The 11,266-nt window shown below is 42.6% G+C and overlaps 1 protein-coding gene and 1 long non-coding RNA gene across 2 annotated transcripts; one reads left to right on the top strand and one right to left on the bottom strand.

The window, feature by feature from the left end:
- Positions 1–1,144: 1,144 nt before the first annotated feature.
- Positions 1,145–11,167, top strand: LOC144301485 (uncharacterized). The gene is made up of 2 exons (XR_013368298.1): positions 1,145–2,370; positions 10,846–11,167. It is a non-coding gene; the product is annotated as an uncharacterized LOC144301485 (long non-coding RNA).
- On the bottom strand, positions 8,127–9,819 carry FAM170B (family with sequence similarity 170 member B). The gene is given in 6 exon segments (XM_077877003.1): positions 8,127–8,189; positions 8,191–8,224; positions 8,226–8,340; positions 8,343–8,932; positions 9,031–9,109; positions 9,801–9,819. Coding segments are annotated over 6 exon segments (900 nt in total).
- Positions 11,168–11,266: the final 99 nt, after the last annotated feature.

Here is an 11,266-nt window from a genome sequence, read left to right as displayed (position 1 = left end):
TCATATACAAACCTCTATATGCAGCATCACTGATACTTAAGTAAATGACCCTGTCCAATCCCCAAGGCCAGATGCTGGCTCTCACTCATCCGTGTCCCTCTTCCTTGAGCCCAGGCCTTGTGCATGGGGGAAGTAATGGGTGAACGTCTGTGGAATGAAGGATGTTCTATGTAAGTGCGTTCAGGCTGTTTTTCTCCTGGGAAAAACATGAGCAAACCCAGGGCTTTCACTCTTCCTAATAGAGTTCTTGAAATTTCAGGAAGATCTAGAAAAAAATTTTAAAGCCCATGGATAATCTGGATACCTTATCAACCCCGGTGGCACCTGAGTCCTATGCCCTTGTTTGCATTTAGGCTGGCAATCAAGGTGACCTCAAGTGGATGACTTTATGCATCCATAGTGTCCAGCCTGTGGCAGTGAGGACCCATCTCCCACAGAGGAATTGGCCTCCCCTTGAGTCCCATATTCACTCTGGAGGCAAGCGGGTTTTACTAATACTAAGCTCAATGGTCACATAAAATTAATGCTGTTAATTTGAGTTTTATGGCTGTTGTAATTGTGTTTGTATTTATAAATTTGTGTTTATTTTATACTTGTAAACAACTATCAATTTGAATGTTTACATGGAAGTAAAGCAATTTCAGCAGCAATAATTGAAGTCAACATGAGCATGTTGAAGAATGTTCTGTGCTTTGTAAGGATGGTACTCAAGTTTGAGAAACACAGTTATGGGGTATTCTCACTCACTCCCTTTTCCTGGGTGAGCGCTGGGAGTGGCTGCAGGAAGGCTGGAAGCAGGGCCCCAACTAGGCTTTGAGCCTCACCCCTGGACCTTCTCTTCAGGTCCTTGTGCTCTGCTCCAACCCAGGTTCAGCATGGCCCAGGGCAGAGCAATATGTACCATGCACATGCGCATACACACTAAAAAACTCATACCCACATGAATGGATGCATGTACACACAGGGTCTGGCTTCTGGTGCCAGGCTTTGAGCTCTCGATGTAGCATTTTCATGAACTGCTTATTCCATCTTCCCTACAGCTCAGCACATCCAGGTCCCCATTTTCCCTATGCTCAGATCATCTGCTGGTGGGGCCTTAGCTTGGGTCTCACTGGGACCCATCAGAAGCATAGCAGAAAATCAGACAAAACACACTGTGCTGTCTTCACTAATCCTCACACCAATGTGCAAGCATACACCAGATTCCTTCTGCAAAACCCTCTGACAGAGGCCCAAAGCACACTGAGTCCTCGGGGCCAGTAGGCCACTCAGTGTTTGTCACAAGTCAGTAGGTTTTGTCCTCAAATTTGTTTATGACACTCCGAGTATTTAAGTCAACAAACATTGATTGAGCACTTACTGTGTGCTTGCTCTCCTAAGAACCTGGGACCAGGAGGCTCCCTACTGGAAACTTGGACCTTGCTGGCTGCTGCCTTCCTACCTCTGTCTCCTCCTCTTCAGCATCTGCCTAGGGCTTTATTTCCTAGGGCTGCAAGATACTGCAGATTTTCTCACGGTTCTGGAGGCCAGAAGTCTGAGATCAAAGTGCCCGTAGGACCGGTTTTTCTTGGGCTTTCTGCTTAGCTTGTAAATGACCGTCTTCTCCCTGTGTCTTCTTCACATGGTCTTCCATCTGTGTTTTAATCCCCTCTTTTTATAAGACTATAGTCATATTGGATTAAAATCTAACCTTGTGACTTCATTTTACCTTAATTACCTCTTTAAAGACTTTATCTCCAAATAAGATCACATCCTGAGGTACTAGGGGTTAGGACTTCAACATGTGAATTTGAGAGGTACACAATTCAGACCGTAATAGCATCCATCACCAAGCACTTCAGACCCTGCTGACTCCCACCCTAATGGGTTCCACCGTCTTTGATGGAACATTCATCTTTCCCCACCAGCCTCCTACCTGGACCCCCTTTGTGATGTCACATTCCCCAGTCAATTTATTCCTTAATACCTGGCATTCCTCTCTCTCAACCCTTCTGTCTTCCTTCCCCCAACTTCCTTTTTTCTTCATCCTCCCACACAACCTTCTGGTCTCCCTTCAGGGCCTTTGTTTTCTTTCCCAGCTTCACTGTCATTACTCTTCAGCTGAGCTCCCACCTTGGTTCTCTCTCAAGATCTCCTTCTCACTCACAGCTTTTGTCAACCTTCATAAGAAAGGAAGGCACAGCACAAAAAGAGCTTTGTGACAACTCTCTTGAGTTGGCTAGGTCCTCATCCATTACAAAGTACTCTTAAAATCAAAGCTAATTTCATTTTGCAAGGACCAAGGAGTGCAAGGTTAGAAGCTGGGGTTCTTCATGCATATAGACAGCAAATGTGGACAAAGGCAGCCCCCAGTGTCACTTCTAACCTAAGGTAAGATGTGATTAAATGTTTGTCTTTTTATAGTAAAAGCCATACTTACTCATCTAGAAAACTTTAAAAATATGCATTGTATAGAATGCAAAATTGTCAACAATTATAAACTGGAGGTAATCACTTTGACAATTCACTGCATTTAACAATATTTCTAAGAATATTTTGTTTATCTAGTGAATGGAGTATCCATCTATCAGCCCTTTGTTTACCTCTTTTTTATAAGTGATTTTGAATTAAGTTATTTGAGCTTTCAAGGTAAGTAATATTGTCTTTTTCCAAAAATGGAGAGATTTTTCTGTCACTTATTTATAACCTTTCTGTTTCATATTTTCATTGAATTTGTTGTAACTTCCAGAACTTTAAATAAAAACTGTAATAGATGACATATTTTATCTGATTTCAATGGAAACACGTGCAGATTATTTTGCTACCTAGTTTAAGATACTTTATATCATATGAAGAAAATTTCTTTTCTCAGTTTTAAAAAATAACATTGGAGGAGCACCTGGGTGGCTTAGTCGGTTAAGCATCCAACTCTTGATTTCAGTTCATTTCATGATCTCAGGGTTGTGAGATGGAGCCCCAGGTCAGGCTCCATGGCATGGAGCCTGCTTAAGATGATCTCCCCTTCTGCGCCTCCCCCTCTAAAATTTAAATAATAATATATAGTTGTTGTATTACATTTCTTTTTAGACGGATGTATTAATTTATAGTGATTCTCAAAAGTTGTGTGACCATCACTGCTCTCTGATTCTAGAATGTTTCCCTCACCTGAAGAGGAAGCTCCATACCCATGAGCAAGCACTTCCCAGTCTTCTCCTTCCCCCAAATCCCTGGCAGCCACTAATCTGTTTTCTGTCTCTACAATAATTTGTCTATTTGCACATTTCATATAAATGGAATCGTGCATTATATAATGTATAGTGTACCTCATTATGTAGTATACCTTTTGTGTCTGACTCCTTTTTCTTAGCATAGTTTTCAAAGATCATCTCACACTGTAGCATGGATCGGTACTGTGTTCCTTTATATGGCTGCAAAATATGCCATCATACGGATATACCGCATTTTCTCAATTCATCATTTGATGGTCATGTAGGTTGTTTTTACTATTTTTTATTAGGAATAATGTTGCTATGAATATTCATATACAAACTCTTGTGTGGACCTACATTTTCAAGTATCAGAATTGCTAGGCCATACAGTAACAATTTTTTGCTTTTCGAAGAACTGCTAGAATGCTTTCTAAAGTGGCTGCACCATTTCACCTCCCTACAGACTAATGATGTTAAGCATCTTTTCATGTGCTTATTGCTCATTTATATATTTTTCTAAAGAAATATCTTTTAAATATTTTGCTTATTTTTAAATTGGAATATTTGTATTTTATTGTTGACTTATAAGAGTTCTTTATATGTTTTGGGTACTAACCCTTTCAGATATGTGTTGTGCAAGTATTCTCTTCCATTCTATGGATTGTTTTTCACTTTCTTGATAATGTCCTTTGAACACAAAAATTTTTAATTTTGATGAAGTTCAACTTGTATTTCTCTGTTTGCTTGTGCTTTTGGTGTCATATCTAAGAGACCATTGCCTGATCCAACATCATGGATATTTACACCTTTGTCTTCCTATAAGAGTTTTATAGTTTTAACTACTACATTTAAGTCTTTTTCATTTTAGTTTTCACATATGGTGTGAGGTAGGGATCTAACTTCACTCTTTTGCATATAGATCTATCCAGTTGTCCCAGCACTATATAAAAGATTGTTCTTTCCCCTATTGAATTATCTTGGTGCCCTAATTGAAAAATTTCAATTAGTTATTATTTTCTGTTTATAAGTGATATTGATATATTCACTTTTTTAGTGCTGTCTTTGAAAGGCATTGTTATCAGGTTTCCATAGTGTCATAAAATGATTTGCATCTTTTTCTATGGTTTGGAAAACAAAAGGTCTAAAGTGGTTCAATATCTAAAATGTTTAGGTCCCTTGAGCCTCCAGAGTGGTTCTGCTTACTCACCCTGATACTTCTCTTATTTGGTGGCAGTCCCAGGTTTCTGCAAAGTGATGAGTTTAAACCACAAGTGAATACTGTTAAGTTATATTTTAAGAACAAGTTACTATTTAAGAGTGATTTTATCCATTCCTCCCGCCATCCATGTCAGCATAAGTTATCCTCTACATTAAGAGTTTGCTTACCCAAGGTTCCTGTCATCTTTCATTTATTCTGAATGCCCATCATTTTTTCCTGATCTCCAGCTGCTGCTACTTAATCTAAAGAAAATACAACCTGTGGAGTTGACATGTTTGCTTTTCTAAATACCTTGCATCTGTCTTTACACTAAAATTTTCTTCTCGGTGTGATGGTTACAGCATAGGCTTTGAAACTACACTGACTGGTATAAAGCCTGACTCTGCTGTACACCAGCTGTATAGTCTTGGCACGGTCTCAGCCTACTTACCTATCAAACTAATCATAGGACCCACCTCATTAGATTGTGGAGAGCACAGTGTTCACAGGATATCTAGAGCAATGCTTGGTGCTTAGAATATCAAGGCAACATTCATCTTAAAGGCTGAAATTCCAGAGCCATGACTCATTTTATTTCCTTTGCACACTGATTTCTAAATAGAAATGTTCTCACTAGTGCTCTACTATTTCTGGCTCAGCTGCCTCCCCTCCCCTTAGATTGTGCCTGGATTCTACCTACTTACTGAGCTTTCCTCAAACACCAAATAGCTTTTCTAAGAAGAGTTTAACAAGTAGGGCTATTGCCTCATTTCTTTTTCTTTTTTCTTTCTAAGATCCTCCCCCCTTTCACAATGAATTTAGAAAGTCTGTGATTCTGCTACATCTTGAAAATTGTGATAAGATGTCATCCCCATGGCTGATGTCCATTCTAAGATGATCTCATGACTTCCTGTTGCACTGAGGCTAGCAGAGAAAATGCACCCCACATGAAGTCCACCTAAAGGACCATGGCCTTAGTTAACCACATACACATTGATGACAACAAATCTATCTTCATCTCATGTAATACTCTTCCAAGCTCCAGATCTTTCTAACTCCCTTCTTGATATTTCTATAACAAATTGAGCTTTTTCAAAAGTGGACTCATTGGTATCCCAGTAAATCTTCTACTTTCGTTTTCCATCATCTGGAAATGGCACCAATATTTACTGGCCACCTATTTGAAAAACCTGGAAGTCATTCAGGACACAGTTCTCTTACCACCCTCCTCAAATGCTTGCCAAAATCTCTCACTTCCATCTCTCAAATCTCTTAAGCTCATTCTGCATGTTAACCGTACACCTTGTTGCCAACAGTGCTTTCTCTCATCCACTCTTAGCCCTGCAAATGCAAACTTGACTTGCTTACAATTCCTAATTTTCTGCAAATGCAAACTTGACTTGCTTACAATTCCTCAAGAGCTCTTGCAGTTTTCAGTGGGGAGTGAGGGGTGGGAATTCAAGTTTTATAATTTTGTCTCCTAAGCCCTACTTGACCTAACTGCCCATCTGATGCAACAGAGAACACAAAGATGTTCTTGTCAAAGGCCCATTTCTCCATGTCTGTTCAGGATGCAGCCCTCTCTCACCTGCTTCACTGTTCTAAGATTTCCCCCAAATATGTCTTGAATACATCCATTCACTCCCTCTTGGCATCTGACAAGCTTTATCCAAGCCACATCGTCCCTTGTCTGGACTTCTGCAATAGCCTCTTAAGTGATCTCCCTACTTATTCCTTTCTTCTTTTGCTACTGTACCAATCCATATTTCACATACAACCAGGATGAGTTTGGAACATGAATCTGATCATGCTACATGCTACTTCTCTTTTTAAAACCACCTGCAAACAGAATCAGGCATACACTAAGATAGCATGATTGGAGAAGGCCCCTTTGAAAAAGTGACAAAGCTGAAACCTCAAGGATAAGTAAAGAGTTGGCCAGAAGAGTGACAGAGAAGGGTTTGCCCTCCACTTAGAGGAGAGAGTAAGTGCAAAGGCCCTGAGGTATGAAAGCTTGAAGCACATAAAGAAAGCTAATGGGGCTGGAACACGGTGAGTGAATCAATGAATGCTGTGAAATGGTGATGGAGAAGGTATCAAAGCCTGGGCTTTGGAGGCCATAAAACAGGTACTTCCATAATTATTTCTAAATCTGCATATATGGAGTCTATTTTTGCCCACCAGCTGTAAGCTCCACAGGGAACCATCCATGCCTGTTCACTGTCTGCTTCACATGCACAGTACAGTGTCTGGCACATAGCAGGTGCTAAATCTTTATAGAGTGTATGAGGGGAGAAATGTCTCCAGAGTTCCAACCAGGCCAAGTGGCTGGCAATTGCCCAAACGTCTTGTGCCATTCCCTCTTCTAAGATCCTCATTCTTGTCTAGCTCAGTGATTATCAACCAACAAGCAATTTTGCTTCCAGGGAATGTTTGTTAATATCCAGGACATTTTTGACTGTCACAATTGTAGGGAAGGGGATGCTACTGGCATCTGGTGGGTAGAGGCCAAGGCTGCTCCTGAATATCTTACAGTGGAGAGAGGACAGCTCTCCCTGACATGAAGACAATTACTCAACCTAAAATGTCAACATCAAGAGTGAGAAGCCCGCTCTTACTAATTCTACCTGTTCTACCTCCAAAGGTTTGGAAGCAAACCTTTGTGAACATTGCCTCTTTTTGGAAAGTTTTCCTTGTCAACCAGTGTGAGTTTGGGGGGCCCTCGGCTGAGCTCCCCAAACCTCCTTTATGTGATTCACCCCCTTGCTTTGCAGCTGCCTATTCTATCTACATGTTTCATCAGCCTAACACACAGTGAGACATCCATGTATTTTCTCGAATGAATGCCACTCCCTGAGCTGGGGACAGACAGGAGTATGCAAATGAATTCTGTAACAACATTTTAAATCTTTTTTTTTTAATTTTTATTTATTTATGATAGTCACAGAGAGAGAGAGAGACGGGCAGAGACACAGGCAGAGGGAGAAGCAGGCTCCATGCAGGGAGCCCGACATGGGACAGGATCGCGCCCTGGGCCAAAGGCAGGCGCCAAACCGCTGCGCCACCCAAGGATCCCTGTAACAACATTTTAAAACCTGTAGTTGACATATGAACTTATAGGTAGCAGGACTTACCCATATCCCATCTCTCTGGAAACCTGCCTGTTTTCAGGTGTCTGTGCTGGTGTGTACCCTACAGAAATGGCAATTTCCTATGGCTCTGACCTAATAGCATAGTTCACTCCTTTAAACGTTGCCTTACATTTTCAGTTACTCAAGTTTATTTATTTATTTTTTTCAGTTACTCAAGTTTAATCCCACTATAATAAGACATAGAACGAGGGCATTTGGCGGGTTCTTAACAATGAAAAATATAGGGCTGACATTTCATTTGCAGTTGGCTTTTCTGTGAGTCAGGACCTGCTTGATCCACCAACAAAAATAGAAATCCCTGTGGCCACATGCTTGCAAGCCTCAGATCTTGTGCCCATCATAAGAAACATTTGAAGCCCTCCTCTTTGGATTCAGGTTAGAAATGGATTCTGGTTGAAATGCTGTGCCCTTTGGAAGGGATCTTCCCCCCCTTCCCTTGTCACGGCCCTCCCAGCTCTAGCTCCTGCTCCCTTCCTTCCCCTGTCCCTCCTTCTCTGGCCCTGTCCCTAGAGTTCTGGTCCTGCTGGCTGGGGAAGGAGCAAACGAGGTGCTGGAGGTGAGGGCAGGGCTAGGCACATCACCTCCAGCTCACTGCTTCTGCCACTGCGAGGGAAGCACCCCAGCGTGGGACCTTGAGCATTCACTGCCTTCTTGCAGGGCTCTGTTCCTCCTTGTCCAGCTCCTGCACTTGGCCCCGGGGCCTGCCTTCTCTCCAGCATCTCCTCAAAAAAGATCTGGCAGCTAAAGCCCTCTTGGATGCCATAATGGGCGTGCTTGAGCAGAGCCTCCAATGTGGGAAGACCCGACAGCAGGCCACACAGCGCAGCCCGTAGTTTGTAGTGACTAGCCAGTCCGGAGTGTCCCGCAGCTTCTGCAGGCAGCACTCCAGGGGGCCCAGCAGCTCCGTGTCATCCTGCTCTGGGCAGCAGTTGTTCTTGCTGGCTTCTGGTTCCCAGTGCAGGCCAGTGTTGGAAGCCATCTCAAATGAGGAGCCTTTCCTCCTCTGCCTCTTGATGAACTCGGCTTCACGAATGCGGGGCTTCCTGCTGATGGGCTCAAAGCCTGTCTCAGTCTCCCAGGCCACGGCCACTCCCTGCACCGTCTGCACGTGGGTGTAGAAGGCACACATGCTCTGCTGGGCCGTGTCCTCATCCTCGTATGTGCAGGAGTAGCAGGACTGGTACTGGGAGTAGGACTGGTACTCAGAGGAGGACTGGGAGGATGGAGAGCTGCTCCAGCTCAGCATCACCTGAGCCCTGCTGGCCAAGTAGATGTCCTCCTCATGGAGAATGGCCGGTCCTGGCCACAGAGAGGTCTCCTCTTTCTTTACAGCCCCTGAGAGGTAGAAGGACTTTTTCGTCAGTGTCCCTGCAGGGGTCAGTACCACAACCCACCTTCAGGACCCTGAACCGGTGTAGGTTTCAGGGCCCCTGAGCAGGGACTGTTCCCTCCTGTATCTGTTTCCTCATAAAATGGAGGTGACAATGCTTACCTTATGGGGTACTGATAGGGATCATATAATGCATGAATGTAATCACCAAAAACTCGACTAAGCCCCCAAAGACCATCAACTGGGGAGTAGACAGATTATGATTCATCCATACCCTGCAAGCCTATTCACTGGTGAGAAGGAATGTGGATGAATCCCTAATGCATTCTGTTAAGTGAAAGCACCCTGGGTAAAGAGGCCATATAGTATAGGATTCCACCTAGATGATGTTCTAGAAAAGGTAAAGCTAGAGGGAGAGAGAAGAGATCACAGGTTCCCAGGAGCTGGGGTGGCCAGGGAACTGACTGTAAAGGGTCACAAGGAACCTTTGGTGATGATGGAAATATTCTGTATCATGATTGTGGTGGTTACACAAATGTACACTTATCAAAATTCTTCAAATTGTATGCTTAAAGAGGCGCCTGGGTGACTCAGTTAATGTCTTCCTGTAGATCAGATCATGATCCCAGGGCCCTGGGATCCAGCCCCATATCAGTATCCCTGCTCAGTGGGGAGCCTGCTTTTCCCTCTCCCTCCACTACTCTCCCTGCTTGTGCTCTCTCTGTGTCTCAAATAAATTAATAAAATCTTTTTTAAAAAATCTTTTTTAAAATTGTACACTTAAAACTTATGATATTTCTGTATTTAAATTAATAGCTCAATAAAGCCAATTTAAAAAGCCAGAGTGGCCCTCTCTCCGCATCTCAGTTCTCTGCTACCCCAAGGAAGAATGGTTCCCACTCCATGACTATGAGTCCCCTCCCATGCTCCACTTGCACAAACCTCAGCCATGGTCACTCTGGCACACCTTCCCGCCTGCCACCTCTCTCTGCTCCTGGAGGTCCTAGTGTTGGAACACACTTCCTTCAAAATACTTCTCTCCATTTCCCTCCCGCCTCTGCCCAGTGTCACCAACTCTATTCCTCTGCTTCCCCAAATCTAGACAGCTCAAAAAGCTAATGGATTGGAAATAATCCCTGTATTCCAAAAGTAACCCCAATGCCACTCATACACAGCACCTAGGAAAATGTACTCTGATGGAGTGATGAGAAGTCACACTTGTACCTACAAAGAGACAATGCTCCCTAGTTGAAAGCGGAAATACTGTAATTGTGTTCTCTTACCAGATAAATCCGGAGGTTTGCCTTATAAAAACAAGGCGGTGCCAGCACAAAAAAATTAGCAGATTAATGCAAAATAAAAGTAGTCCAGAAAAGGATCATATTATATATCTGAATCTTTAAAAGATTTTATTTATTAAAGAGAGAGAGAGAGAGAGAGAGAGAGAGAGAGAGAGAGAGAGAATGAACAAAGGGAGGGGCAGAGGGAGGAGAGAAAAAAATCTCCAGCAGAATACTCGCTGAGCTTGAAGCCTGACTCAGACTTGAGCTCCTGAGTCAGGTGATCTCAGACTCCCCCTGAGATCACGACCTGAGATGAAATTAGGAGTTGGACACTTAACAGACTGAGCCACTAGGCACTTACATATATTTGAACTTTTAAGAGATAAAGCAAATAACAAAAGTCTGGGAGTCAATAAGTGATGCTGAAAATTTTTATTCGCTATTCTTTTTAAACCACCATGGGTTTCACCTCATATAAAACAATTAGGAATATTTTCACATGGTACTAGGGCTGTGTTTTAATTAAAAGTGTGTAGAAAGAAAATATAAGTTAACATCCTAATTATAGGACCATTTTTCTGGACCGAAATGATCTCAATCATCACAAGCATCAGGGGTCCTTATCATCTTTTTTTAACTTCATTGGTTTAAAAAACCTTCACTGTTTCAATTTTCACTTCTCTCTGCTTTTTAGTGAAACTGCAATGAGCAGCTCAGTGAAGGAAATGAACAAGCAATTCCCAGGAGAAGGAATGCAGATGGCTGAGAAACAGAGGAGATGTTCAGCCCCACTCAACCTAACTATAATGAGGAAACTACAAATTAAAAACACATGATGTGCAGTGTATTGCATTTGCCCGGAAGACAGACAGGATTGGAAAAGATGGACCATTCTCTGGGCAAGTGAGGGCATAAGGAAGTGAAGACTTTTTATATTCTACTGTAACAGAGAGCCTGCCTTTCTCCGAGGAAACTGGATAGCAGGCACTGCAATTAAAAGTGGATGTGTTCCTTCACTCAGCCTTTTACTCTTCCATCTCTTTCCTGGGAAATGTTCATACTTCGTGCTATGCGCATGAAATAATACATAGAGAAATATTTGTTGCAGTATTATT

Source organism: Canis aureus, chromosome 29, assembly GCF_053574225.1.
Source record: "Canis aureus isolate CA01 chromosome 29, VMU_Caureus_v.1.0, whole genome shotgun sequence".
NCBI lineage: Eukaryota > Metazoa > Chordata > Mammalia > Carnivora > Canidae > Canis > Canis aureus.
This window is presented reverse-complemented; position numbering and strand designations above follow the sequence as displayed.